This window comes from Numida meleagris, chromosome 25, assembly GCF_002078875.1.
Source record: "Numida meleagris isolate 19003 breed g44 Domestic line chromosome 25, NumMel1.0, whole genome shotgun sequence".
In the NCBI taxonomy this organism is placed as follows: domain Eukaryota; kingdom Metazoa; phylum Chordata; class Aves; order Galliformes; family Numididae; genus Numida; species Numida meleagris.
This window is the reverse complement of record NC_034433.1, coordinates 1,161,416-1,188,748: the sequence shown is the minus strand read 5'-3', so window position 1 is coordinate 1,188,748 and position 27,333 is coordinate 1,161,416. Positions and strand designations below refer to the sequence as shown.

The following is a 27,333-nucleotide window of genomic DNA, read 5'->3' as shown; positions in this document are numbered from 1 at the left end:
TAGATCTGCTCCCTCAGCTGAGTCCCTGCCTTTGCTTCTGGTTGTTATGCACCTGGGCAGTTCTCCCTCAGCCTGCCCTACCCCTCTGCCTTTCTTTGAGAAGTAAGAGGGCTCAGAGAAGGAGTCTTTCTCCTTCAGAATTATGTTAGGGAACATTGCTTTCTGTAATTAACCTCTTAATTAAATGTTAACATTTTTAATAACTCAATTTGTTTGAAAGTCAGTTTTTGTTTAAATGCACAAATTGGACGTGGAAGTTAAAGTTTAGGTAATGAAAATCAGTTCTTTTCACTTTCAAGTTTTCAGCTGCAAAATCTTGACTTCAAACGTGGTGCAGATTTTGATAAAAGTAACGCCCTGTTTCTACTTGAACATGGGTTTTAAAACATTCCTCTGGCTTTTATAGAAAGGGCTTAAAAGGGATGAAAGGGCTTTTTGTTGAGAGTGGTTTTTGGTGTTCATATGTGACAGTTTCATTGCCTGAAGTTCCTTAATAAGCCATCAGTTCAAGGTAAATTTTGTAGATAAAATTCATAACTTTTTCCAAAGCTGGCCAGATCCCGCAGACATGTAACACAACCAGGGTTATGTGCTTTATCACGTTCTTAATTTTGCTTGAAACTTGTTCAGTAAATCTATCCACACTGAAAGCTTGAGTGTCTGTTTTTAAATCTCCTAGAAGTGTAGGAATAACGCAGTATTAGAGCATGCAGTTCAACTCCCAGCACACCCACAAAAAAACCTGGAACTTAAATTGTTTAATGTCTGATGTCATTTCTGTAGTTTACAGGTGTGTTACCAAACTGTGATTAGTTGTAAAGGAGCTGTAAAAATGCAAGTTTTGTAAGCTCCTCATCCTGGTGCTTAGAAATATCTGGTGCCCGTGGCATGTTCTGGCAGTAAGAGCTGATCCTTTCATTCTGTTCTTATTGTAGGGTGTCAACCACCGACTGCGGGGAAGTCTGGCGGCTATTAAGACAAGAGCTCCACAACTGGGAGGTAAATAATTTCCCTCTGATGTCGCCATCATCGTTCAAATTCCATTATAATCATTGTTTGGTAATCTTTTTGTCATGAAATATGAATTAGTGAGGTTATCTGTGAAATATACATGCATGGATAATGTTTGTGTGACTTGAGCAGTTTAGAATTTTTCTCAGTGTTGATTTTTAACCTGTGTTTGGTTCTTGCTGGGCTTGAACATGTCTGAAAGCGTGTGTGCTAACACCACAGCGTGTCTTGGGGATGTGGCTGCAGTATGGCTGGCTCGTTTGCTTCCTCTAAACTGGTTCTGTTCTTTCTCCCAACGTGCTCACAGGCAGCTTTGCTGTCTGGGGAGGTCTGTTCTCCATGATCGACTGCAGCATGGTCAGAATGAGGGGGAAAGAAGATCCGTGGAATTCAATCACAAGTGGAGCCCTGACTGGAGCCATCTTAGCTGCCAGAAGTAAGAAATGGAGCTCTGGGGAGGGAACTCATTGAGAAAGCTTCTGTGTTTTAACGTCCATTACAGTGGAGCAGAACTGTGTGATTCCCAAAATGGAATTTTACTTCGTAAGAGAAATTGAAAGATAATCTTAGACTTGTGTCCTGTGCTTATGAAAGTAATAATGTTCTCAAACATTACCGTTGTTCTTTTGTTTCCCTGAGGAAGGAGGAGAGTTCCCTAGTAATTATTCCTTTATTAGTGATACTAATGAGGCTTAATGAATGCAAAATTACTAATGAGTTTGCTCGTAGGAGAGATTATAACTATAGAAAGAGAGCTGTGACATGCCAAGTAATGCAGCAAAAAAAGAAACGTGTTCTTTTATTTTTAGATGGACCTGTTGCCATGGTTGGATCTGCCGCAATGGGAGGAATTCTCCTAGCTTTAATTGAAGGAGCTGGTATTCTCTTAACAAGATTTGCCTCCACACAATTTCAGAACGGTAAGGAGCCTTCACTGCGGCAGCACAAGGCTTTTGTTGTGCTGTCCTTGCTGATGTACCCAGTCTTATCGTGGAGTAAATCTACTCCACCACTTGCCAGCTTCCAAGTCTGTAAGAATTCAAAAGAAGAGCTGCACATTGCTGATGCCACAAGAGCTTTTAAATTTTCTCTCTGTGGGATGACAGGTCTAGAGACATCCACACCTAAATGAAGTGGCAAGATTGACTATCACTCAGCAGCGTAAAGGTATAGGAATCGGGGCGGGGGGGGTGTTTCCAGACACAGTGAAACACAGGGCTTCGCAGGGTAGAAGAGATGTTTGGGATTTATCTGAGCAAAATGTGCAGATGTGGGTGGTGTTATCAGAGCAGCGCTGTGAGGCTGGAAGCGAGGCTGCCAGGCTGAGGAGCTGGTTTTCTGCCCTGCCCTGGTGCGCCCACGCTGCCCTGCCGTACGGTGGCTGCAGTGTTTAGTCCGTGCTGGGTGATGCTGCAGTGTGGGGGTGGGTGGTCCTGGCAGGGTGGCTGTGGTCTGTGTGATTTTAGTGAGGTGGTAAAGATCAGGCAGATACAGACAGGAGATTTCAAAGAGGGTAGTGGGGATGGTTGGATTTCCAGAAACTGGATCCCTTTTGTTTTCTAAGTGCAACACAAGCTGAGATGTCAGTGAGTCTGTAATCATTTATGCAAATACTTGCCTGCTTGAAATAATTAATACCTCTGTTGCCCCTCCTCATTTTGGGAGGAATACAGACAAAAACACTAGTGTTGAAAGGATTAGTGGCAAGCCACTAATTCCTGATAGGATTCCTCTCTCTGGTTTGTTCACTGACGTTCTTTGTTCTGAATAAATTGGTACAATTTCTGTAACAAGTTGTTAATACAAAAGCTTTTTAAAATGAACCTGCTTTAATGAAAGGGTCTCATCTGTCTGTCACAGTTTATTCTCTTTAAGCTTGGCACGTAATAAGCATATTGCTTCCCTCAGCAGAATGGCAGTAAGAGGAGTCAGGAAGCTGATCCACGACGACTTGTTCCATTTCACTGCCTTGCTTTATTGTGGGGCAAGTTACCGTGGATAAACCTTTACAGAGTGCCTAGGTTCAACTGCAGGGCACTGAGGCATAGGTTTCCAGTGCCTTTCGGTGTCTGAAAATGTTTCCCTCCCATTGTTCTGATTTGTTTTTTCATTAGTAAAAGAGAGGGGGAAAAAAAAATAAAAATATGTTCCTTATTGGAACAGGTGTAAACCTCTTGAACTTCTTGGAATGAAAAAAAAAAAATCAAATGTGAAGTCTTGTTATTGGCTTCATTAATCTCAGAAGGGATTTATTTTAAAGGAAAACACGGTGGGTGTATTTCATGCTTTCAGTAGGAAGAGTGCCTTTTCATGTTTTTGACTTTTTATCTTTTTCCTTATCCACAGGCCCTCAGTTCTCAGATGACCCCTCCCAGCTGCAGCCCTCTCCGTTTGGCGACTACAGACAATACCAGTGATCATCCTCGTTCTGTTAGTTCGTATTGTAGCTGAGCTGTAATTTAAAATGCTGGAGGATCAGGATACGGTATGTCTTTACACCAGTGGTAGTCTCTTACACAAACCATGCCAAGAGGACCTTCAGCACTTGTCAGTGTCAAGCTGCACAGAACTTTTAGAAGGTGACAGATCTATTTATTCGTAACAGATTCCATTGCTGTAACGTTAATACATGTCTGATAGAATACACGGAGATTTAAGATAAGGACCAAGTGGAGTCTTGTAATCCTTAGGCCATGGGCTGAAGTGAATGTCTGCGAAGACTTCTCTGGGATGTGGCATTAACCATCCACAGTGAATGCATCTGGAATTTACCCTTTTCCCTTTTGGATTTAGGTTGCTACGCAAAGTTTGGATTTATGTTTCTACACAAATTTCGGCTTAAGGGAAAGGTGTTAATCTACATACAGTTTTACATTCCAGAAGTGAATCTTAGTGGAATGTACAAGCCAGGGAAAGCTACTTCCAGCAATATATGTTTATCTGTTCTTTGTTTACCATGCTGCTGTCATGCAAACCAAGTTCTTTGGTTAAAGCAGAATCTGTCTTCTGTGAATTTCCATGCTGCAGCATACCTCCGTCCTTCCCCTGAGTATGTGGGGTGTTAAGGCCCTTCTTGCAGGAGGTGGCAGCATGGTAATTCTGTGGCTGTGCTGAGACCTTGACTTTGGCTTGGCTACTGCTTTACTGTGGCTTTCACAACAGACTCAAGCAGAAATGCCATAGGCAGCTTCCCCTGCTGGAACTGTGCAGTGGGATGGCTGTAGGGGCCCAGGACACAAAGCAGTGAGCTCTGTGTGGCTGGAGGATGAGGCACATTGCACCTGCATGCATGCTTTCAGCACAGTCTCTTGGCTTTTTATTGTGGATTGAGTCCTCTGGTGCTCTGAAAGTAGCACAGTTCCATTGGTTCCATGTTTTTGTTCTTAAACTCTAGTTGTGAAGGCATGTTCCCTCTTGCCAGCAGTTAAAAAAAAAAATCATATCCAGTGGGGTTTTCTGTTGTAGGTCCTAGCTAATAGGTATCAGGAAGTGCCAGCAGGTGATAGCATTCAAAGACTTGTTTAGTATTATCCAAGACTCTTCAGAACTTTTCTTCTGCCCAGGAAGGAGCTTGATCTCCATACTCTTTGAGGAAACTGTCAGACTCATTCAGTAGGAGAAGCGGTCAAATGAGTGAATTAAGATTGTACAATATCCTGAACATAAGGCTTCTATGTCCTGTAAAAGCGACATTTGCCTCCCCTGTTTCCACCACCCTGCCTGTCCTAGATCTGCTCCAGGACCATGGTGGCTTGCTGCTCTGGTACCTTGCTGTTTGTTTGGTATTGTTGCTGCTGGTATGTCATTTTCAAAAATCTTTAGCACAACAGCCTTGTGTTTGTGAAGGCTTGTCTCGCTTTGCCTCTTACCTGGTTGCCCAGGTGAATTGTAAAGGATTGTCTTGATTTGTTACTCAGCCGGAGTGCTTGCTTCTGTTTCTAACTGAGACCACAGCCACAGAGGAGCGAGCAAGCCCCTGGCAGGGAAAATTACAGCCGGATCCCTCATCAGTGCTGCTCCTCCCCTGAGCATCCAAATCTGCATGTTAATCACCAGATGTTTTCCTGCACTCCTGATATAGGATTAGCACACTGGGCGTTGTTCAGCGCTGCGTGCCTACTATGGGATGGGCCTCTGCAGCTCGAGGGGCTCGTCCTTGGCCCAACTCTCGTGGCCCTGCACTCCAGGGCCTCCAGGCTGTGTGGGGTCAGGAGGTGACTTGGTTGGGGCTGGGGCTGTGCTGCCCAGGAGCTGAGCTATCTGTGGGTGCGGGAGCCCCCAGCACCCCCAGCCTTTCCTGGGCGCCATCAGGGCTGGGCACACAGCATCTATTGCTGGGAGACTGTATTTAAACAGCACCCTGAACATCTTGGGTGACCTGACCCAGCAGTGTTGGGCTGGGAGCAGACTTTGGCAGGGTTGGAGCAGTGAGGTGTGTGGGACCTGCTGCCCCCTGCTTTGGGGGCTCCATCTAAGCCTTGCATTTGGCAATGCTCAAAGCCAGAGCACATCCAAACAGCCCCCAAAAGGGCCACCACACCCCCCTACCCCCTCCTCCCTCACCCCACTGTGAGGTTACAGGCTTCAACTGCTCAAGAAGAGCTTTATTCAGCTCAGCCCTTCCCCTCTAATCCGCCGTGACCGTCTGTGCCGCACGGTCACTCGCACACCTCTCTGCACAAGGGCAAACCCCGATGTGAGGTGCTGCCCTTCACTCCCCACATGCTAACTGGGTTACAGTGACTTTGCTGGATGGCTGGGAGCCCTGCAGGGTGAGCTGACAAGAGGAAAGGCAGCAGGTCCCACGGCCCCGCAGCGTGCTGTGCCTCCAGGGAAGGGTTTCCTGCCCTGTCATCTCCACAACGCCCCAGAGCTTCCTGTTTTGTTTTGGCTGTCGGCGCTGTCCTGACTCACTGTGGGTAGGAAGGAGCCCACAGCTTGCAGGCAGCTCCCGGCTGTCCCTGACGCACTCCTTGGGGTGCTCTCCCCAGGAGCAACTTCTCCATCATCGCCCCAAAAAACGAGACCGACACCACCAGCACGACACTGAACTATTCACCTCTTTATTTCAATCAGCTACAGCAGCTCTACATTCCCCTAAAACACTGTCCTTCCTTCACTACCACAGACAGCGAGGGAGCCGAGTACACTGCGGTGGCAGCAAGTCTTCTTAAAGCTTAGTATTAAATATTAAATATTCTCTCATTTATGTTTACATTACTTTGTCAAGGAAAAAAAAAAAAAAAGACAATTAAAACTTAAGTTACGTGAATCTGTGCCTGTGCCCTGGGCAGCAGCACTGGGGGGGCCACAGAGCTGCTCCCAGGAAGGCAGCTCTGCTGGGAGGGGTCCGCAAAACCTCCAGCCCTGGGCCTGGTGCCACGTGAGTGCTTGGGAAGGGAGTGCTCAGCAGTGCCGGGAGCGGAGCACCCGCACCCTTTGCTTTCCGAAATGGGCATGCCTGGACAGGTCAGAGGACCACGGTGCAGCTACAACACTGTTTGGAGGAGGTGAGACCTTAACGGCACGGCAGGGCAGGCTGCCAGGCCAGCCTCGCCTCCCCTCAGCCCCAGCAAAGTGCATGGGGAAGGGGGTAAGGATTTGGTCGACAGATCGTTGCTAAAGAATTTGTTTCTTTTTTTTTTTTTTTTTTAGAAAAAAAAAAAAAAAACGGCCACCAAAAAAAAATCCAACAACAACCCCAAACAGTTTTGAGTCTTCCTTTGATTTTAGCAAAGAGAGTTTAAAAAGCACTTAGGAAGCTTGTACTAAAATCAGGCGCTCTCAGAGGAGAGAGTCGTCTGTGCACCCCCCTTCGAGTCCGTAGCGAAACTCCTGCAGGTTGGACACACCGTAGAAGTGGACAAAGGCTGCGGCCACCACGAGCACGTGGAAGATCTGATGTGACTGGAACTGCAGGGAAGCGAGAAAGCCCTTTGAGCCACAGGGAAGCAGGCAGAGCAATGCTGGGAACAACTCCACGCTGCTGTGACCCCGGCACTCTCCTCAGAACTGCATTTTCTCCCTTGTTGCTCCCTGGCAGTGTTACCTGCCCTGTGCTGGGAGGCAGCGTGGCAGCCCAGCCACATTCTCCCCATCTCAGAGATCCCCACCATCAGCTCCCCTTCCTCAGCCTCCCAGCTGCCCCCGAGGAGCCGCGCTCACCCCTCGCACAGCACTCACCCAGATGTCGAACTTGCCCGGGAAGAAGCGCTCAGGAATGCGGGCAGCGTACAGCCCCGCGCCCGTGATGTACATCACAGCCATGAGGAAGAACCAGCCCATCTGCCCGACGGTGGTGGCCTTCACAAACCCCTCAGCGATGGTGAAGTGCATGGTGGGCACCACGCCGCTCAGCCCCAGCCCCAGAAAGACGCCTGCAGAGGAGAGGAGAGATCAGCAAGAGGGAGCATGCGCCAGGAGCACAGCCCCGCCGGCCCTGCCAGGAGCGACGCTGCCGGAGTCATTTGTTTGTTGAAGCTGCTTGGAGCTCAGGGGGAAGGTGCTAATTAGCAGTGTAGGAATTTTCAGCTGTCAAATTTAATTAGATCAGCAGAGGGCTGACAGCACCACAGCAAGACAGCAGTGAGGAGAGGCTGCGGCTTGTAGTAGCAGCAGGAGGGCGTCCCCGCAGCAGCAGGCAGGGTTTGGCACTGCCACTGCTTGCTTCACACCAGGGCAGCAAAGCAGCTCTGACCCGCAGCGGGCAGCTGTGATCCGTGCCAGCACACCCACACCAATGCTGCATGGGTGATGGTGGGGCTGGCGCTCAGCCCTGTCCCCTTCTTGACAGAGCACTGACGTGGGCCCAGCCCTTGTCACGTAGTGAGGATGCTGCTGTAAGAAGCATTTTACTGCAGGACCCCCTGGCAGGAGAGCAGAGACGTTCCTCCATGCTCATTGGCACAGCTTTAACCTCGAGGGATCAGTTTCAGAGGCTGCAGTGGGGGCACCGTGGGCTGCACATGCAGAGGCCTGCCGTGCAGCCTCCAGGAGGGCAGGGACATGGCAGCACACGCTGTGGAGGAGACCAGGAGGGAATCTGTCCCTCTCTGGATGAGCTGCAGCTCCACACTGCCACACCACTTCCTGGAGAGTGTGCCTTTGTGCAGCACGGCCCCAGGCTGCCCAGCTGCTGCTTACAGGGCTATTTCTAAACACTCTCTGCCTGCTCCAAACCTCAGCCTTGCTGACTGCCAAGAGGAGCTCACACCGGCCCTGCTCAGTGGAGGACCCAAATCTCCAGCGCAGTGAGAGGAGGAAGGAGGCCTCCCTGCTGCAGAGCAGCGTGGTGCTCCAGGGGAATGAATGCTGCAGGTGCTGGGAGCTCTTTGCGGTTCTCTGGAGCCCTGCTCTAGCATGGAACCTGCAGCACAACACGATGGCTTCTTCCCAAAGTGACTCCCCAGCACACTACGTGGCTCCTTCCTGGGGCTGGGGACTCATGATGAGCACGGAGCACTCCTACCTGCTCTTGTCTGCCGGTGCTTGGGGGTGGCAAACCGGTCCCACTGAGCAACAATGATAGCGGAGATGCCCAAGACGCAGACAATGGAGAGGTAGATGAGTCTTGGCTGCGGGGAGCAGTAGAACGAATAATAGAGCCAGGGGACGAAGCTTCCCATGATCAGCAGTGCAATTCCTGAATAATCCAACCTGCAGCCAGGGTGCAATGAGAGAGACACACAGGTGAGCCCCACAATCCAGCCCGTCCTGCTTCCCCTTGGCACTTGGTGCCATCCAGCCTATCTGCACCCACACGGAGTCACCACCGCCACAGAACAGCTGTGACCCCACGGGTGAAACTGCCCTGGACAACAGACATTCAAGTCTCATCGGTGCAGTGTGAGACAGGAGAAAGGAGCGGGGGCTTCTGAGGATGCAAAGAGAGCTGGGAGGAGTGCAATGAACAGCAGCTTGCTGGATATGCAGGAATGGCACGGAGCTGCTGTACGCTCAAACCACCTTGACAAGTGGTGGGCATTAGTCCTTGTGAATATGGATTTGATTGTTCTCCCCTGCAAAGTGCTTTCGATCTATTGATCCAGGAACAGTTTCACCACCGAAACGCAGTCGGCTGCATTACCCCACTGCCATGGCAGCCTTGCAGGAACCCTCCCCAGTACACAAGGACATTTCTGCTCAGGACAGGCAGCACAGTTTGTTCCAGAGACAAGAGCCCATGGGATCTGGTGTTTGTGCAAAGGAGATTGGCAGGATTTCCCAGCAAGCAGCACCCAAGTAAATGCCTTTGATAGACTTCTGTGAGCAAGATCTCATTTGAAAGCCTTGCTGCTGCTCTCCCTGTGCCATGAAGGCTGATGTGAACTTAACTCAGAGAACAACACTGACCTCAGAGACAAGCACTGGCTACTACCCAGTGTTTCCACTTTGCCGGGAATCCTGTTTGTTTTGCTTTTCAATTTGGTTTCAGTTCAAATTGGATCCAACCCAGAGTTTTCGAAAACATCCAGTAAACTGGAAGACACACGGCTGCCCAGTGAGACCAGGCCCATTCCTCACTGAGCTGCTCCAAGAGGCAGCAAAGCCGTTCCCTTGGGAGATACAGATTCCCACAGGGTCCCAGTCCTCATAGGCCCCAGTCCCTGAGGGCATCAGAGCTGCCAGGTGCAAGGTGCTCAGGTACAGGGCAGAGCCATCCCGGACCCTGCTCCTTCTGAGCCCCACACTGCATCCAGTGAACAATCCCTTCCCCTAAGAATAAAATCTGGGTGAATGCAGCACTTGAAGAGGAAGTGCTGTGAGAAGTCAAAACATCCCGAGACCACACAACCACATCGGTGCTGACTCACTTTGAAAAAGTCCGTGAGACCTTCTCTGAGTGACAGTAGACAGTGTGGAAAAGCCAGGAGAAGCTGAGGCACAGCACCGCTCCGAGGAAGAACATCCCGAACACAACCTTCTCCTGGAGAGGAGCCATGAAATACATGTTGGGCCGCAGCATGGTCAGGATCCCCAAGCAGAGGAACAACACAAAACCTGCAGAAAACAGCAAATGGGCAGTCAGGCAGAGGGAGGGGGACCCAGCACATCCAGCATCGACCTAGGGAGTGCAACAGATGGACTGAACCCTGAGACAGGCAGAACATGTTGGCAGCAGCACAGGGAAGGTGATAAGGGACACACGGGAGAGGCCAGCATGGGTGGCACAGAATCGAAGAGCCAGGAGAATCACAGGCATGGCTGTGCTCTGCAAGACAGAGCCTGGGCACATCCTGGGTTTCAAGAAAAAGTTTCATGAGACACTGTTTTGCCCGGGACACGTTTCTCCATCCCAGGAGCAGCTCACCTGCAGTGCTCAAGCAGATCCACTGTGCAGCAGGAGCAGTCTGGCCACAGCACAGCCAGCTCCTGAAGACCCTGAGCCTCTGAGTCCCCATGCAGGCCAGGACTCTGCAGAACATCTGGCCAAACCTCTCCTGCACCCTGAAGCCACCCAATGGGGCCACCAGCTCTTGAGAAGTGAACAAAGTCACTGAGCTCAGGTCTCAGCGCATCTGTGAGGAAGCGTCCTGTTCTTCCTCCATCCAGAGGCCCAGGAGCTCCCGGAGCTCCCAGCCACCAGCGACTGAGCTGCCTACAGGCGCAGGACCAGGCAGGGGTACATGACCCTAAAAGGAAGGCAGTAGGCACAGAGAGGACATCAAGCAAGTGTTGTGGAGCAAACTTGTCCTTCAGAGGCAGCCCTCTGCCTTAAGCACTGGGGCAGAGCACACCTGCAGCCCTACAGAAATGCTGCGCAGCCCCACAGCTCCCCGGTCACCTAGCAAGTGAGTCCAGATGTTGCCCGTCTCGGTGTGTATTCGGAAGATGCTCTTGAAGCAGGCTCGAAAGGACGGCATCGGGGGCCGGTGCCCGTGCAGGAGGTAATCGTTGTCCTTCAGCCAGTCGGGCAGCACATCGTAGGGGATCACACGCCAGCGTCCTTCCCACACCTGAAACACACCAGCTCGTGTTGGTGGCCACCACAAGGGCTGGCACCAGCAGCAAGGCAGCCCAAAGGCTCACACTGACTCGCCCTGGGAGCTCAAGCTGCACACAGAACAAAAGCAGCAGGTCTTGCCTACAGCCAGGGCTGAAAAAGCCCTGAAACTCTCCTCTGGGAGAGGAACTTTGACTTTCACAACACCAGACACCCCGTGGAATCCCTTACGCCACCCACATCCTGCAGAGCACTTCCACATCCCCTAAGGAGCTGGAGACAATTCACAGCATTTAACCCTTCAGCACGCTAAGCGACCGCTCCCAGCACTGGAGAATTCCCTTCCATTTTAGTCAGGCAAAAAGAAGCCTGGCTGGCCACAGAACTGTGCTGGGTCTCATTCATTTGCCACTGCTCACTGAGACACGGTGACCACGAGCACCAGCACTGAGCAGAGGCACTCAGCAAAACCAGCACCAACATTTGAGCTCCCAGGCCCAGACAGTGACACTGGGGCTGCTCCCGAGGCCCAGCAGGGCTGGCCACAGCCTCCAGCTGCCCACCGGGATCCCAGGAAGCCCCCATACCTTATACACAAACTCTTCCATCTTCTCCATAGCGTGATGAGCCTGCAGAGGCAGAGTCAGCACACGGACCACCTCCTCCTCTTCCTCACGGGCCACTGGACATGGCGGGTCTTCAGCCTAGAGGGAGAAATGCTGGGAGGAAAGCATTCCTGCTCTTCCCTCACGGGGAGAGCATGGGCACGCGGAGAGCACCTGGGGCTTCATCCCTTCCTGAGGGGTCGGACAGAACCCACCGGTCACCATCACTTATGCAACTTGCTCCCGCCTCAACCATCTCAGGCAGGCTAATCCCAGATTTATCCTAGTTTAAAGGCAGGATTACCACGGGGGATTTTCATCCTTACAACCAAAGCTGGAAGAGCCCCTGGGCCCAGCCGGGTTGTCCTGGAGCCGGGTGCCTGCCTCTGTGAGCAGCCCCCCTGGGGCACATGGCATGGTGCAGCTCAGTGCCCCCCATCCTTTGCCATTAGCAGTTTTGGGAGCCCAGAGGGGCTGAGCGCACACTGCGCAGGGACAGCATAACTCAGCTGACAGCATAGGAGCTAAGACACGTTTCTGGGCCAAGCAGAGGGCCGATCACCGTTTGATCATCAGAGAATCACAGAATCATTACAGCTGGAAAAGACCTCTCGGATCCCCACGTCCAACCCCAACCCCTCCCCACCAACCATGTCCCTCAGTGCCACATCTCCCCGGTTCTGAACATCTCTTGGGACGGTGACCCCACCACCTCCCTGTGCAGCTGTGCCAACGCATCACCGCTATTTCGCCTAACGCCCAACCTGACCCTTCCCTGGCACATCCCCGGGTACCGAGCCCCGCACCCAGCCCGCACTGCCCGTGGGATAACGGGCGAAGTTCGGGGTTAATCCCGAAGCACGAGGCCCACTCCGGGCCGATCCCCGGTGCCGGGGCAGGCGCCTTACGCTGGCGGTGCCGGCTGCTCCCTGCTCGCCCTTCTCCTCCAGCAGCGGCCCCAGTTCTGCGAGCTCCAGGTGGGCTCTGTCTCGGCCGGCGGCTGCCAGCCCGTTGCCCTGCGCGGCGGCGGCGGTTTTCCGGGACGCCATGGCGGCGGCGGCGCTGCTCCTGGGGTCCCTCCGCGTCCTTGTGCCGCCGCACTGGGGAGGCAGGAAGAGCAGAGTCAACGCCACCAGGCCGGGGCCGAGACCGGAGCTGAGAGCGACGGAACCGGACCGGAATCGCACCCCCCGACCGCCCCCGGAGGCAGCACCCACACTCACCGGCCGCTACATCCCGCGCAGGGCGGCGGCGGCGGCACCGGAAGCGACGCTGAGGGAACGGGCCGCTTCCGGCAGCTGAGCCCCGCCCCGACGGGGGCCGCTTTAGCTCTCGCACTATGATTGGCTGGAGCTGCTGCCTGTCTCTCTCCGCCCCGCCGCCGCCGCCCGCTGTGATTGGTCGAGCCACCCAGCTGTTGGGGGGGCGCTCTAGCGCTGCGGCGCCGTCTCGCTGGCCGCGCGCTCTGCTGCCCCCTGCGGGCGGGGCGGGGAGCGGCCCGAGGGCGGTAACAGCGGGAGCCGCGTGCTGGAGGGGGCGCAGCGGGGAGCGGGCGGGGCCTGCACCCCATGAGGGGCCACCAAGCGCCCGCGGAGCGAAGCGTGGGCTCAGATCCCGCGATGGTGGCATTGCTGCTCCGTTACCACAGCAACACGGCCTGCAGGGGGCCCACGGGGGGACAGGCCTCATCCGTCTGTCCCCTGTCCCGCTGTCTGTCCATCCTCAGCCTTCTCGAAGTGCTGGTGGCCGTGTGGCCAAGCTCCAAAGGGCGTCGAGGCCTTCCCTACCGTGTGTGGGCAACAGTCATTGATGCCCAGGTTGCCCCTGGCCTGTGGCCACCAGCTCGTCTTTCTGTCCATCAAGAACTGCTTTAATTACCCCGGGCCCGGAGTCTCCCCGCTGCCGGATCCGGTTCCCATCAATGATTCATGCCCCACTGTGGGTGGGGGTTCCTCGGGAGCTGGGCTGGGACCGGGGGGATTTTCCAACCTTTCCAGCATTAAATCGGTGCGGACGGTCCCGGTGGTGGTTGGAGGTGCGCAGAGTGTCCCCGTGGGGTGAGTGATGGGGATCTGGGGGCACAGCATGGGAAAGCTTTGGGGGGCAGAGGCAGCCTGTAGGTTTTGGGGGTCTGGGCGTTACCCACTGCAGCTCAATGGGGGCTCGGGAGCGCATCAGGCACGGGGGAAGGGCAGAATCCCTTCCATGTGTGCATCCCAGCTCCCTCTGGCAGCTGCCCCATGGACAGAGCGATCTGTCACACCCCACACCTGATCCGGGAGCACGGGGAGGAGTGCCAGCAGCCAGCTTCCCCTCGCAGTTCTGGTCCCCCCCGTCCCTTCTGTGGCCACGTTCTAAGCAGCAGCACGTCCTCCTGGAGCCTGGGGCTGGCGGGGGCCAGGGCTGAGCTCTCCCCTCTGCAGGGACCAACGCCACTGCCTGCAGAGCTCCGCTGTCCCCATGGGTGTCCTGAGCTGCATGAAGTACCTGATGTTCATCTTCAACGTGCTGGTGTTTGTGAGTCCCTCTGGGGATGGAGGGGTGCAGGGCGCTGTGCTCAGAGCCATCAAGGCGAGCAGTGCCATCCCTGCAGAGCTGGGATGTGAGGGGACCTCAGCACTGTCCCCACGAGCTGCCCTGTGACCGTGGTGTGTCCCACAGGCCGGGGGGACCTGCCTGGTGGGCGTGGGGGTCTGGGTGGCTGTGGACCCGGCTGGTTTCCAGGACATCGTGGCTGCCAAGCCTGTGCTGAGTGTGGGTGCCTACCTGCTGCTGGCTGTGGGCATCGCCCTCTCGCTGCTGGGCTTCCTGGGGTGCTGCGGGGCACTGCGCCGGAGCCGCCTGCTGCTGCTGGTGGTGAGTGAGGGGAAACTGGGATGCAGGGAGCTGTGGGATGCAGGACGCTGTGGGATGCAGGGAGCTGTGGGATGCAGGACGCTGTGGGATGCAGGATATCCCCAGAGGAGCCAGAACCCCCATCCTGGCACCATCGGCCTTCAACAAACTCCCCAGTCCAGTCTCCACCTTTTGAAACTTTGAATTTAAAGCCTAGAGGATTATGTAGAGCACCAAGTGGACTCTTTCTCTCTTTTCTCTCTTCTCCCTCTTTCTGTAGGCTTGTCCCACATGGCATTTCTGATCCTTTTCCTTCCATTTTGAGGGCCAGAAGCCCTTTTCTGAGCACAGGCACCACAATATCTTTGGCATTTCCAGACCCTGTTGTGTTCTGCCTTACAGCTGTGGTGCTCAGAGATGCTGCGTCTTTCCCCATGAACTGCATGCTCATCTCCTGTCCCCCTGTCCCCGTGTCCCTGATCATGAGCAGGGACAGTGGCAGAGGAGGGGAGGAGCAGCAGGAGCAGGCTGCACATGGGCTGAGGATGGTTTCTGACCTTTCTGTCCTGCTGCCTTCCAGTTCTTCATCCTCGTGAGCCTTGTCTTTGTCACACAGCTCGTTGGGGCTGCGCTCTTCCTGGTGCACTGGAAGCAGGTACTGTCCCCTCAAGCTGATGGCAGTGGCTGGGTGAGGGTGGGTGTGTGGTGTCCCTGTCCCCAGGTGCTCAAAGGTGGCACTGATCCCACAGATCCGGCCAGAGCTCTTCCTGTCAGAGCTGCGAAGGAACTACTGCGGGGATGAGGGTGCTGAGGTCTTCTCCGTGGCATGGAATACCCTCATGGTGACGGTGTGTGGCCAGGAGGCCCCTGCTGGGGTGTGAAGCACCCATGGGTCCTGCTCAGGGTGACTGCGATCACAGGGGCAGTTCTCATGGACCCCAGGACACATGCTGGGCTGTTCCCCCTCCCTCTATAGCACCCCCAAGCGAAGTCCCTGCATTTGGACAATGTGTTGATGGCGTTTCTTTTCCATTTCAGTTCTCCTGTTGTGGCGTTTTAGGGCCTGAAGACTTTGGGAACGGCTCCCGCTTCCAGGAGCTGCACCCAGGGACTCCCTGGCCGCGGGCATGCTGTGCCCGGAACGGGCTCCTGCAGACAGGAGAGCTGCTGGGCTGGGAGCAGTGCCAGGAGAGGAGCCCTGGCTACATCCACGAGCAGGTAGGGCTACATGGGCACCTGCCCTGCGCTGCCACTGCCCTGCCGTGTCTCTGCCATGCCCTCAGCACTTCTCAGACTCCTGCCTATGGAGTAAGAGCACCCTGTGCCTCAAGCGTGGGAGTGTGAACTGGAGCCTGGGGCACTGCTGTGCTGTGGTGACTCCCCCAGTCCCCAGCTCACACTGCCCCACCATGGTGCCCCCAACTTGTCCCAACCTCTCTGGCCCTCGGTCTGTCTCTGAGCTCCCTGCAGCCCTGTGAAGCACAAGGGATGCCTCCATCGTCTCCCCTCCTGCCCAGGGCTGCTTCCCCACCTTCGGCAGGACCTTGCAGAAGTACATCTCTGTCCCTGGGACGTGCAGCTTGGCTGTGCTGGGCATCGAGGTACTGAGCAGAGCTGGAGGGGACAAGGCAGGCGGTGGGTCACCTCATTCGGGCGCTCTCTTTTCTGGTAGGGGAAGGGATGGTGCTTTGTGTGTGCTGGGACCACAGATGGGCTTGGGCTGGCCCCCCCAAGGCCTCTGTTTGCTGTAACCACCCCCACAGAGCAGGTCTGTCTCAGGGATGTAAAGCCAGCGTGGGTGAGGTGGGTAGAAGGAGTGAGGGAGTGAGCTCAATTTTGCTCCTGAAGGCCTGGAGAGGAGAAGCATTGCTCAGCAGTTTCCTCTACGCAGCACAGGGCAGCCCCTTGCAGGGCTCAGGTCTCCTGGTGCCCGGCTGGACCAGCAGCAGAGCACAGAACTCCTTCAGCCTCATGCTCCACCAAGGTGCTGCCGTGGCAGGGAGCTAACCTGCTCCCCCTCTCCTTCTGTTTCAGATCTTTGCCATGTTCTTTGCCTTCTGCCTTTACTACAACTTTGACTGAGCACAATTGCTGGGAGCAGCTCTCCAGGCCGCTGGCAGCGCAGCAGAGTCAAGCCAAACACTTTGGAAGCAGCAGCAGGCAAGGATGCTCTGTTTTCTTGTGTATCTTAGCCCAGCTGTATAGCTCAGTAGCCTTGTTGAGTCCTGTGTCTGCTCCAGCGGGTGGATAAGGATGAGCTGGCTCGCTTCTCCTGGAGCAGGGACAGGGCCCAGGTTCAGTTCTTTAGAACTGGAGACAAGGAGGCCGAGCATCAGACTTGCTCCTGCTGCAATCTGCCAGGAAAATAGCTGTGACGACACAGAGTCCTGCCCCCTAAAATCTTCTGACCTGCTCTACCACCAGGGCCAGGATATCCACATCCTCCCCTCAGTCTGACTGCCCTGTTCCACCATTCCTCACACCCCCCCTCCTGCACTGCCCTCCCACACCTCTGGGCCCCTTTTGTCCTTTCCCAGCCCTTCCCTCTCTGCTGGTGCTTTTCACTGTCCAGCTCCTGGAGATGCAACCCAGCTGCATTCAATGGCGCAACCTGCAAATGGAATGTAAGAACTGGCTCTCTGGAAGCTTTACAAGCCTTTGCTTCAGGATCTTTTGAAAACCCCAAGCAAACCAGAAAAAAAATAAGTAAATTAAACTTTATTTATGTAACTTCTCAAAAAAAACCAAACAAAACAACTCCTAGGAAACAGAGAAAATAAAGCCTGCTACTATGACATATTAAAATATTTACTTATACCCATGTAAAGAAAAAAAGAACACAGTGAGAGCAAAGCTGAGAGCCACATCAAGAACAAAGTCACTTAGGAGCCCAGGCGAGATTTCTTCTCCTTCTTGCTGATAGAGCTCCCTTTTCTTTTTTGTGTGGTGCATTCATTGGTGGTTTCTGTTTCACTCTGGTTTGTCTTCTCCTCCAAAGCCTCCAAAGAAATAAGAAGTAACAGCTGTGAATAATTTAGTTTTCTAAGTCATTAGCACTGCTGTGCTAATTCCCATCTGTGTGTGCATAGACAGCCTTCCCCTTCCTGGAAAGGATGCTGCCCAAATCAGGTATGGGGTGGAAAGCACTCAGGTAATGGAGATGGCCCAAACGTAATTGATTCTTTGGAACAGGTTTTGATCTGCTTAAATGCAATTTACTTTTACGCATCTCAGCTGTGAGGTGGGTCAGGATGCAGAACAGAGGCAGGAAAATACAAAGTGTGGTGGCAGAAAGCAGTCAGCTCCAGAGTGAGCAGGAGAAGAAACTGAGCACAAGGCACAGCCATAGCAGAACGTGCAGTTTGGAACAGGGCTGAGGATCTCAGGGTTCTATCAGTCTTGCTCATTTTGTAAACTTCTTGGGAAGCACTGCAACTCAACACCCCATTTACGTGGTAGGAATGATCACTGTTCCTCCACACAACCTGTCCCCTTCCAAGCTGTGGCCATGGAAGGCGAATTCAGACAAGGAGCATTCACACAGCTGCACTCAGCTGAAAAAGGAGAGCCCATTTCTTACCCTCTTCTGTTGGCTTGCGTACTTCTCAGTCCACTCCTTGGCATTCAGCAAGAAGAGCTGCTTGTTGTACTTGTACTCCGAGGACTAAACATAACGAGAAAGATTTGAGCCAATATTAACACCGAGAAGCTGAGGCTGAGCTTTGGGGGTTTATGAACTCCCCTCAGAGTCCTGGCACGAGGTCTCCTAGCGCCAGACCCAAACCGCTACGTGCACGTCACACGAAGCACAGCACCCTGTTGCTTGCTTTAGTTTGCTTGAGCAAAGGTGCTGCTCTGCCCCACCCCGTGCCCACGGCCCCCAGAGCCTCAGAGGAGCCCACGTACGATGTCTGCCATGAGGGGGTCATCGGGGTTGGGCTCTGCCATCAGCAGCTGTACGGAGGTCAGCAGCGTGGAGATGTTCAAGGAGGGCCTCCACGCGCCCTGCAGGGGGAGAGAAGCAGTTGAGAGGAAAGAAACCCAAAGGAGTGGGCCTGGAGAAAGCTCAGGGCTTGGAGCCCCGTGGAGAACACCCGGTTTGCAATCAGCAGAGGCTGAGGCCTCTCTGAGGAAGCCGGCTGGGAAGTGTGGGCTGCACGCTGCGCGTCTCAGCTGGGGCAGCCCGTTCTCAGAGGGCTGCCCACTGCAATCCTTAAAGCCTTGGAAGCTTATACGGAGCAAAGAAGGTCATGTTCTAATCTCTAAACAAAGGAGAGGCCACACAAAAACTCTACCGCTGCGCTCCTGCGTAAATAAGTCAGTAGCAAACAGATATTCAATCAGGCTTTTACAAGAAAAAGATAAGGAGCTCATTATCCTCCTCAGGCTCGCTTACCGTGCCCAAGCAGCTCTATCTTACCTTTGGTGGTAATTTAAGAACATCCAGACAAATCCTTCCAGCAGAGTCGATGTTAGGATGATAGATAGGGGTCAGAAATCGAATCTTCGGGGGCTCAAATGGGTACCTGGAAGGGATGAGTGTTAAGAAACAAAACGTTATATTTGTACCCCGGTTGCTTCATCCCCCAAGCAATGCCATTAATCCCCCCTTCCAGCAGTTACTAAGTGACATTCTCTCCCTTTAATTTTTGGAGGAAGCAGCTCTCTGCTTCCAGCTGTGCTTGGCCAGCACTTCCCTGTGCCTCCCACAAAGGAGCAAACCCCACAGGAAGCTCTGTGCTCGGAACAAGCTGCTTTCCAAGAAGCTTGGAGACAACAGAGGCAGGAAACTTGTTACAGCACTTTTAGGTTGCTCATCACACATCTCAGGGCACCCAGCACGGAGTGAACCCTTCAGCCAGCAGGAACAACAATTACATTCCATAAATGAAGGGTCTCACCTAAAGATAACAACATTCCTCACGGGGAGGTTGAAGGAAAGACCCCACATCAAGTGTATTAACTTATAATTTGAGAGAAACACCACAGCAGCTGGACGTCATTGCTTGCTTACCTTTCAGGAACAACTATCTCCAGGTCGAATATCCCTTTCTCATACGGTGTGTCCGCAGCTCCTATAATTTCTTCGGAAAAACAAACCAACAAACAACATTAGAGCATAAACGCTACGTTCAAAACCGCAGGAATTTGTCCGGCAACCTCCACGCACCGCCCACAGTTCTGTAACTCTAACACTGCTCAGATCACAGAATCCTTACGGGCAGAGAAGACCTCGGAGATCCCCACGTCCAACCCCACCGCGCCAACCACGGCCCTCAGTGCCACATCTCCAGGGACGCTGACCCCAGCCCTCCTCCCTGGCAGCCCAGCCCCCAGCCCCCAGCCCCCAGCCCCACGTACGTGCCCGCAGCTCGTCCAGCCGGGTGCTGCTCTGCCAGCAGCTGATTCCTGGCGGTGGCTCCGTGCTCAGCAGCGCGAGCTCCCTGCTCAGCCGCGACGCTCTCTGCATGGCGCTGCGGGGCTGGACACGGGGCTCTTCCTCAGCTGCCCTTAAGGAACCATAGGAAGGGTTGGGTTGGAGAAGGCCTTAAGGACCATCTTGTCCCGAACCCTGACCGTGGGGCTCCTTTTGCTTAAGGGAGGGCCCTCGGTGACGTGCTGTCACGCCATGCCCTGCTCTGAGGGATGCTCTCATGTCCCACACCAGCGCAGAGCCCCCCAGGCCTTCCCGCTCACCCCACAGAGGGGGCCCTTGGCTTCATCTCCACCCTCCCATGGCCTTTCCTCCCAACCCAGCTCACACCAGGGCCCACCTCAGCGGCCAACCCCTCCATTCTGCAGCCCATGACATAACCCCAACTGCCCCCCCAGGCCTCACCACCCCCCACCCCTCCCACTAGACCCACTGACCCCCCCTCAAACAAGGACCACCCCCTCCCCAACCAGCCTCTCTGCACCCTCTCTAACCCTAACTCTAACCCCCGCAGCCCCCTCACCCTTCCCAGCGCTCTCCCACACCCCCCGGCCCCGCCCACCTCAGCGCGCAGCCGAGGGGCGGGACTTCCTCCGTCGCCTAGCAACGGGAGGAGACGCTGCCGGCCAGCCCCGCCCCCTACCGAAGATACGAGCGCTGATTGGGCGCCGACTGGCTCCTCCCCCTCGGCGGCGGCATTTCGAATTCGAAGGGGGCGGCGCGCGACGATTGGCGGAGATCCGCTGGCGGGAAACAGACCACGCCCCTCAAGGAGGGAAAAACCGCGCAATGTGGGCGTGGCTTACAGAGAGCCCGCCCACAGCCGTGGGGCTGCGCGGGGCGCGCCGCGGGGCTCCGGGACGGGACGGGATGGGAGGTGCCGTGCCGTGCCGTGCCGTGCCGTGCCGTGCCGTGCCGTGCCGTGCCGTGCCGTGCCGTGCCGTGCCGTGCCGTGCCGTGCCGTGCCGTGCCCAGCCCCGATGTCCCACCCCGCTCCCCGCCTCCATGGGAGCTCCGCGGGGCGGGCACAGCCCAGCCGGCCCCCGGTGCCCCCCCCCGCTGTGCGTTGCATAAGCGGCCCCGTGGCCTAAAGTCGAGTAGCGCTGCGTGTCAACCCAGGGCCCGGCGGGGAAACGGGGCAGCGGGGCCCGAGGAGGAGGAGGCGGGAGGTGACCACCGCGGCTCCGGAGCGGGGAGGTAACGGGGGGCCCCGGGGGCAGTGTTGTGTCACTCCCGAGATGTTGTCCCTCCGAGTGCCACCGGGCAGCAGTGACAGTTCCGCTGCACAGCCCCGAGGCGTAGGGCTGTGTGTGTGTATAACGCTGTGCAGTTGCGCTGTTGTCGTCTTCTCAATGCAGCGGGGACAGTGGGGGGGGAGCACTGTGCATTGGCTCTGCGGGGTGACAACAGCCCTTGGTCCTCAGACCCAGCCTTTGCATCTCTCTGTGCGGGTACGCATGCATATAGCACAAAAAAAAATGATATTTGGTAGCTGAGAAGTTGCTCTGTCGGTGAGCATGGTTGTGCTCTTTGCTGCTGTTGGAATTTCCATGAAAACAAACGGGAGGCATTACTTTCGGAGCAGCCAACGTGCTTGTAAGAGGTGGACCCGTGGTTACGTAGGGAACTCCCAACCACGAGGCAGCGACCAAGCCTGGCTTGGAACGGGGGAGCACCTTGAAAAATACACGCCATTAATTAGCGTGATCACCATTCAGCCCAATCTGCAGCGAAGCATTGGGGGCGGCGCTTGATAACAATACCCATCGGTCAACCGTGATTAATAACTTGATTAATCAAAACTTGGCGTTGTTTAATTAATAAGCTCGGGCTTGTGCTATTTCACAGAACACGGTGGGTGAATGCATTCACTGCGGAATTCGTGCAGAGAACACCCTTGTAGTGTAATTTTCATCCTTTCACGAGGCTCCCGGAAAGGATAACATGGTTGGAGATATGGTTTTAATGCATAGTGATCCCTATGGGTCCCTTCTGACTCGGGGTATTCTGTAGTAATTAGTGCTGTGTGTTTGATTGGTGTTTTTGCTCTTCTGACCATGAGAGGGCAACATACGAGCAATCATCGTTGCACGGACAAGAGTGGCTTTGCATTAGACCTCCCATCCCAAAGCGTTCGTTGCCTGGGTTGGTGGTTTTGGATGCACTGAAGCCTCGCTGGGTGCCATCGTGTCCCCGGTTTGCGGGGAATTAAATCGGGAAGCGGAGGAATCCTGATGCAAAGAGCTGGCAGCTCCTCCCTGCCCGTCCCCGTGGGAGCTCGGCCTCTGCCTCCCTCCCTCTGATGGGGTCAGAGCGCCCAATGCTGCAGCCCTTTGGTGCTGAGCTGATGCCACCCCCAGCACCCCGTGCCCGCTTCCTGTTCCCCCCCACCCCGCCACAGCACCAGCTCAGCACCCACCCTGAGCTCGGGCCCCTCTCATAGAGTCATTAGAGTTGGAAAGGACCTCTAAGATCACCCAGTCCAACGCCGACCCCTCCCACCGTGCCCACTGCCCTCCGTGCCACATCCCCACGTTCCTTAAACCCCTGCAGGGTCAGTGACCCCACCGCTCCCCGGGCAGCCCATGCCAGCGCCTGACTGCTCTTTCAAAGAAGGAATTTCTCCTAATATCCAACCCAAACCTTGAAGATGGGGCCGTGGAGCTCGGGACAACCCTTGCAGGCTCCCTGCTCTGTGCGTTGCACGTGATTCTCTGCCCCACGTGCCAGCTGGGCGCTCCCCAGGCGTTGGCACTCTGCTTTTCCTGTTCTCCGTGGCGTGCAGGCGCTCGGTGCCAGGCTCCCTCCTGGCTGCGCACTGTGAGCTCCTCGGTGCCTGTGAGTTTGCGGGGTTGGGTCTATGGGGCACTCAGTGGGCTGTGTTGGAGCCGGGGCTGCGTTGGGTGATGCCAAGGTGTGCTTTTGGGCACAGGGCACTGCGTGAGGTTGGTAGAGCTGCGTCACTGCTGCGGCCATTTAGGAGGGTGGAGGAGGGGCGGTTTGCTGGGAGGGGCTGAAGCAGGTTCGAGATGATTGCTTCATCCTGTGCTCATCCACTGTCTCCTGATTCTCTGGGTGGTGATGCTTGAAACAAGAGGCAGGTTGGCATAAACCCAGGGCTCCTCGCTCCTTGCTGCTGCTCACTGCTGCTCCTTGAGCGCATCCTGGTGAGCAGGGCCAGGAGCAGCGTGGGGCTCTGCTCTGAGCTCCCCCAGCACCAGCCCTCCTGCAGCCCTCAGGTCAACTGCAATGCTTCAAAGGGAAATGAGGGGAAGAGAGCTGACATCCTCACATTGCGCCAGGGGAGGGTCAGGTTGGGTTTCTTCTCCAAAAGAGCAGTGATGTTCCAGACTGCAATGGGGTCACTGTCCCTGGAGGGGTTCAGAACTGCAGAGCTGTGGCACTGAGGGACGTGGGCAGTGGGCACAGTGGGGTGGGGTTGGGTTTGGGGAGATGAGGAGTTCCAACCTTAACGATTCTGTCATTCTATAACTGTGGGAAGAAGCCATTCTCAGTGAGCGAGGTGCTCATGCAGCTGCTGACCAGTGGGACCTGGCGTGTACGTACGACTTTGATCCCATCTTTCTCATGAAAGCTTATAAAAAAAAAAGAAAAAACAGGAAAAACTGCTGCAAACAGAGCTGGGCGGTGTTAGGAGCTCTGTTTCTGGCCGTCAGTTGGCCTCGTTCCTTCGTAGGGATGCTGCATCCTCAAAGCCAGTGTAGAATCATGGAAAGGCCGAGGTTGGAAGGGACAGAATGTCGAAACCAGAGCCATGGGTGTTGGAAGGGAGCTCTGGGGATCCCCTGCCCAACCACCCACCATGACCACTGGGGCCATGAGATCTCTCTGGAACCTCCTCTTCTCCTTCTCCCTTCCCCTCCCCGCAGCTCGGGGGCAGAATGCGGCACCGCACCATCCACCTCTTCCGGAAGGGCCTCCGGCTGCACGACAACCCGGCGCTGCTGGCCGCGCTGCAGTCCTCCGAGGTCGTCTACCCCGTCTACATCCTGGACAGAGCCTTCATGACGTCCGCCATGCACATAGGGGCCCTGCGGTGGCATTTCCTGCTGCAGTCCTTGGAGGATTTGCGGAACAGTTTGTGCCAGCTGGGTTCCTGCTTGCTGGTCATTCAAGGAGACTACGCGTCGGTCGTCAGAGATCACGTCCAGAAGTGGAACATCACGCAGGTGACTCTGGACGCGGAGATGGAGCCCTTCTACAAGGAGATGGAGGCCAACATTCGGGCTCTGGGGGAAGAGCTGGGGTTCGAGGTGCTCTCGCTGGTGGGCCACAGCCTCTACAATACCCAACGGTACGTGGTTGCCCTGAGGACCGCCAAGGCACCTCCAGAAAGGTTTGTTTTACACTTAGCAAACATCACAGAGGAAAGGCTGAGGATCTCGGTCCCTCGGATGAGCTCCTTCTGAGAAGATGGGGCTCTCTGAGATAGTGGCACCGACTGCTGGAGAATTGTCCGCTGGAAGCAGGAGAAGAAACTGGTGGTTGCACAGGTTTTGGGATGCTGGGTTCTAAGCAGAACCTGAGGAATTTGTTAATTTTTCCCCTTTTGGCCATTTAATTCCCTTTAAGCCCTCCCAGTAACGGCTCTTAAACACTAGGAGAAGTTTGCTGACACATGGGATTGGTCTGATGGTTGGATGATGGTCTGTTCCAACCTCGATGGTTCTATGATTCCACATTCAGAAGGACTCCTGTACGCTTCCTTCTGTCTGGCTTTTTGGATCTTTCTAATCAAACTTCACCGATGTCTGGATAATTGTGGGTCCAAGCAGTTACTCACAGCTGAAAGACCGCAGATATTGAAGTTAATAATGATGGAGTGATAATCATTAGAACAGCCTTAACACATCACCCTGAAAAGCCCTTAATTGGTGTCAATACATGGATGGACGTGATGTTCCATCTTGAATTCAAACCATGTGTTCCCACTGGTGGTTTCTCCACGGATGGGGGCTGTTACCGTGCTGTCACCTCCCCATGCACCCACAACTCCAGTTTCCTTCTTGATCCATGTCACGGTGAACATTGTTTTATTTTATGTATAGGGTTTTGGAGCTGAATGGTGGGGCTCCCCCACTGACATACAAGAGGTTCCTCCGCATTCTCTCTGTGCTCGGGGACCCGGAGGTGCCTGTCCGAAACCTCACAGCCGAGGACTTCCAGTAAGTGAGACCCAGCAGCAGGGACCTGCAGGGCCTTGCTCTGTCCAAACGAGCAGGGTCCAATGGGGTCTTGGAAACTCTACTGGCTCTGGTTCCCTCTCTTTTGCATTAGGAGGTGCAGCCCCCCCGAGCTGAGCCTGGCTGAGCGCTACGGGGTCCCTTTGCCCACGGATCTGAAGATCCCCCCCGAGAGCATCTCCCCGTGGAGGGGAGGGGAGAGCGAAGGGCTGCAGCGCCTGGAGCGGCACCTGGCCGACCAGGTCCGTCCCAATGATACGGGGTTGTGCGGGTGGGCTGAGGTTGGTGCCATCCAGTGGTGTGTGGTTGGGGCTGGACCGCAAGAAACCAGTTGGCCGTGGCCTCCAGTTTTTGCTGAGGACTTGCCCTCCAAGCAGCCTCACCTCGGGATGTTGTTGTTCTCAATGGGACGGTGGTGGTGGGAGTATTTCCCATGCGTGATGTTAGACATGCATAAACCAGCTGCCAAGAGCCAATCCCTGTCCATTGGCTGAACCTTGACTTCTGTTCTCATTTCAGGGCTGGGTGGCGCGTTTCACCAAACCAAAAACAGTCCCAAATTCGCTGCTTCCAAGCACCACCGGCCTGAGCCCCTATTTCAGCATGGGCTGCCTGTCAGTCCGCAGCTTCTTTTACAGGTTGTCAAACATTTATGCTCAGGTAAGGGAAAACTTGGCCATAGTCAAGCAAATCTAACGCTTCTGGGGTTGGGGTTTAACCCTCTTGGCAGAGAGATGATGCATGTAACAATGCGATGTTGCTGAAGTGTCCTCACGATGTCCTATGAAGTCCGTGCAGTTTCTTTTGTGATGGCACGAAACAACGTGCAGATGTACAGAGCTGGTGTCTGCCTGGTTTTCAGCTGGAGTTTTGGAGCAGTTCAACCTGTTCCAGAAGCTTTGTTCCTGGTGTCTGCTTTCATCCAAAACCAGGCTGTGAAAACTTGATTCTCAGGAAATGGTGTGGCTGAAACCAACCCAAGGAAATGCCTCTGTGCTCACAGGGACGTGGCTGAGCCTCCCGAATTCAGCCAGACACGCTGCCAGTGTGCTGATCAGTGTACGTTTAGTTTAAGAAATCCCTGTGGGATACCGTTCTGGAAGGTAGATGGAGAAAGCTCAAGGTAATACGAGATCTAACAGAATTCAGCTTTGGTGCAAAAGGCATTGCTTCAGGTCGTTGGTTTCTTCAGCTTTCATGGGAAACCGCCATGGAGGCAGCAGTGTGGTTAAGAGTAATGCCTCTTTCGTGGGCCTCACAAAATGAGTGAAACTGCGATGGAATGAGCGAACAGAAGCGTTGATCTCTGTGTCTTTGCAGGCCAAGCACCACTCCCTGCCCCCTGTGTCGCTCCAAGGGCAGCTGCTGTGGAGGGAGTTCTTCTACACGGTGGCCTCAGCAACACCAAACTTCACCAAAATGGCCGGGAACCCCATCTGCCTCCAGATCCGTTGGTATGAGGATGCTGAGAGGCTCCACAAATGGAAAACGGTAACAAGATGCTTTTCCACGATGGCTGCGTTTTGGCTTGGAGCTTAGGGGAGGGCTGACGTTGCTTTCTGCCTCAGGCTCAGACGGGGTTCCCGTGGATTGATGCCATCATGACCCAGCTGCGGCAGGAGGGCTGGATCCACCACCTTGCCCGGCACGCTGCTGCCTGCTTCCTGACCCGCGGGGACCTCTGGATCAGCTGGGAGGAGGGCATGAAGGTTCACTTCTGGTTTTGGGTTTTCTCTTTTGGTTTCGTGATTTTCCGTTCCGGCTGGTCGTGAGAAAACCCTGTGCAATGTGAGCATGGACGTGGTACTGTAGGATGGGGATGGTGGTGATGGGTTGATGGCAGGGCTTGACGATCTTAGTCATCTTTTCCAACCTTAATGATTCTATGATTCTAACAGCGCTTTATTACTGAGCCTTGCTAAAGTCTCAAGGTTTATAAAAATCTCTTTGCCTTTTCCTTGAGTCTGGGCCATGCTGTACAGGGTGTAGTGGTGAGAAGCCATTCCCATTCCCGAGGTCTGGTCTTGGCTGATGGTGATAATAATGAAGACTTGCTCAGTCTGCAGCAGTCTTCAAAGCAAGAACTTTGGGCTTTGGGTTTCTCTGAGACCATGTCCTTGAGCTTCCTTCTGGCAAACTGTTGCTGGAGAGCATTCCATGTGTGCAGAGTATCCTGACCAGCACAGTGTGAGCTTCAACCTCCATCTACTAGCCTGTATTTTTTGTTTGTTTGGTGTGTTGATGGTTGGTTGTTGGTGTGTTGATGGTTGGTTGTTGGTGTGTTGATGGTTGGTTGTTGGT

The 27,333-nt window shown here is 54.6% G+C and overlaps 5 protein-coding genes across 14 annotated transcripts in view; 3 read left to right on the top strand and 2 right to left on the bottom strand.

Moving 5' to 3' along the window:
- The window catches only part of TIMM17A (translocase of inner mitochondrial membrane 17A), an 8,089-nt gene extending 3,162 nt beyond the window's left edge, over nucleotides 1-4,927 (top strand). For 2 of the 3 annotated variants that reach the window (XM_021377133.1, XM_021377135.1), the window contains exons 3-6: nucleotides 936-999; nucleotides 1,319-1,447; nucleotides 1,821-1,931; nucleotides 3,358-4,927. In XM_021377133.1, the coding sequence (XP_021232808.1) occupies nucleotides 936-999; nucleotides 1,319-1,447; nucleotides 1,821-1,931; nucleotides 3,358-3,428 (375 nt within the window). In that variant the 3' untranslated portion in view covers nucleotides 3,429-4,927. Of the gene's footprint in view, nucleotides 1-935; nucleotides 1,000-1,318; nucleotides 1,448-1,820; nucleotides 1,932-2,117; nucleotides 2,246-3,357 lie in introns of those variants that run through there. The other variant, XM_021377134.1, reaches the window with a different exon arrangement.
- ADIPOR1 (adiponectin receptor 1) lies at nucleotides 6,233-12,877 on the bottom strand. Its single transcript, XM_021377126.1, has 8 exons — nucleotides 12,783-12,877; nucleotides 12,468-12,659; nucleotides 11,542-11,658; nucleotides 10,796-10,967; nucleotides 9,825-10,011; nucleotides 8,480-8,667; nucleotides 7,195-7,388; nucleotides 6,233-6,924 (listed from the first exon to the last, which is right to left on the bottom strand). Exons 2-8 carry the CDS (start codon nucleotides 12,606-12,608, stop codon nucleotides 6,796-6,798), a joined length of 1,128 nt encoding a protein of 375 aa, XP_021232801.1. The 5' UTR covers nucleotides 12,609-12,659; nucleotides 12,783-12,877; the 3' UTR covers nucleotides 6,233-6,795.
- LOC110388168 (tetraspanin-18-like) lies at nucleotides 13,006-17,126 on the top strand. Of its 3 annotated transcripts, none has more exons than XM_021377128.1 (8): nucleotides 13,006-13,616; nucleotides 13,983-14,076; nucleotides 14,221-14,415; nucleotides 14,975-15,049; nucleotides 15,144-15,242; nucleotides 15,433-15,612; nucleotides 15,912-15,995; nucleotides 16,429-17,126. In XM_021377128.1, the coding sequence occupies exons 1-8, from the start codon at nucleotides 13,369-13,371 to the stop codon at nucleotides 16,474-16,476; spliced, it is 1,023 nt and encodes a 340-aa protein (XP_021232803.1). In that variant the 5' UTR covers nucleotides 13,006-13,368; the 3' UTR covers nucleotides 16,477-17,126. The 3 variants fall into 3 exon arrangements, with proteins under 3 accessions (XP_021232803.1, XP_021232802.1, XP_021232804.1); XM_021377127.1 differs by having other exon boundaries at nucleotides 15,912-16,029; XM_021377129.1 differs by lacking the exon at nucleotides 15,912-15,995.
- Nucleotides 17,182-20,500, bottom strand: UBE2T (ubiquitin conjugating enzyme E2 T). 3 transcript variants are annotated; one of them, XM_021377131.1, is made up of 7 exons: nucleotides 20,391-20,500; nucleotides 19,756-19,904; nucleotides 19,409-19,478; nucleotides 18,815-18,920; nucleotides 18,301-18,399; nucleotides 17,975-18,058; nucleotides 17,182-17,393 (listed from the first exon to the last, which is right to left on the bottom strand). In XM_021377131.1, the coding sequence occupies exons 2-7, from the start codon at nucleotides 19,862-19,864 to the stop codon at nucleotides 17,277-17,279; spliced, it is 585 nt and encodes a 194-aa protein (XP_021232806.1). In that variant the 5' UTR covers nucleotides 19,865-19,904; nucleotides 20,391-20,500; the 3' UTR covers nucleotides 17,182-17,276. The 3 variants fall into 3 exon arrangements, with proteins under 3 accessions (XP_021232806.1, XP_021232805.1, XP_021232807.1); XM_021377130.1 differs by having other exon boundaries at nucleotides 20,352-20,444; XM_021377132.1 differs by lacking the exon at nucleotides 20,391-20,500 and adding an exon at nucleotides 20,352-20,384 and having other exon boundaries at nucleotides 19,756-19,899.
- LOC110388166 (cryptochrome-1-like) overlaps nucleotides 20,643-27,333 on the top strand; it is a 10,644-nt gene continuing 3,953 nt past the window's right edge. The window contains exons 1-7 of one of the 4 annotated variants that reach the window (XM_021377125.1): nucleotides 20,643-20,997; nucleotides 23,719-24,143; nucleotides 24,898-25,014; nucleotides 25,127-25,274; nucleotides 25,552-25,692; nucleotides 26,353-26,523; nucleotides 26,601-26,741. In XM_021377125.1, coding sequence (XP_021232800.1) covers nucleotides 23,731-24,143; nucleotides 24,898-25,014; nucleotides 25,127-25,274; nucleotides 25,552-25,692; nucleotides 26,353-26,523; nucleotides 26,601-26,741 — 1,131 coding nt within the window. In that variant the 5' untranslated portion in view covers nucleotides 20,643-20,997; nucleotides 23,719-23,730. The other 3 variants (XM_021377123.1, XM_021377124.1, XM_021377122.1) reach the window with 3 other exon arrangements.

Bases quoted from the DNA above. Each gene is read 5' to 3' on its own strand.
- UBE2T (XM_021377131.1), bottom strand. From the start codon at position 19,864: ATGCAGAGAGCGTCGCGGCTGAGCAGGGAGCTCGCGCTGCTGAGCACG. The intron at 18,921-19,408 runs GTAAGCAAGCAA...CATCCCTTCCAG, and splicing joins GAGATAGTTGTTCCTGAAAG to GTACCCATTTGAGCCCCCGA. The intron at 18,059-18,300 runs GTACGTGGGCTC...CGTTATGTTTAG, and splicing joins ACCCCCTCATGGCAGACATC to TCCTCGGAGTACAAGTACAA.
- LOC110388168 (XM_021377127.1), top strand. From the start codon at position 13,369: ATGCCCAGGTTGCCCCTGGCCTGTGGCCACCAGCTCGTCTTTCTGTCC. The intron at 13,617-13,982 runs GTGAGTGATGGG...TCCCCTCTGCAG, and splicing joins GCGCAGAGTGTCCCCGTGGG to GGACCAACGCCACTGCCTGC. The intron at 15,243-15,432 runs GTGTGTGGCCAG...TTTCCATTTCAG, and splicing joins GGAATACCCTCATGGTGACG to TTCTCCTGTTGTGGCGTTTT.
- ADIPOR1 (XM_021377126.1), bottom strand. From the start codon at position 12,608: ATGGCGTCCCGGAAAACCGCCGCCGCCGCGCAGGGCAACGGGCTGGCA. The intron at 11,659-12,467 runs GTAAGGCGCCTG...TTCTCCCTCTAG, and splicing joins GAGCAGCCGGCACCGCCAGC to GCTGAAGACCCGCCATGTCC. The intron at 6,925-7,194 runs GTGAGTGCTGTG...GCTTCCCTGCAG, and splicing joins CGGGCAAGTTCGACATCTGG to TTCCAGTCACATCAGATCTT.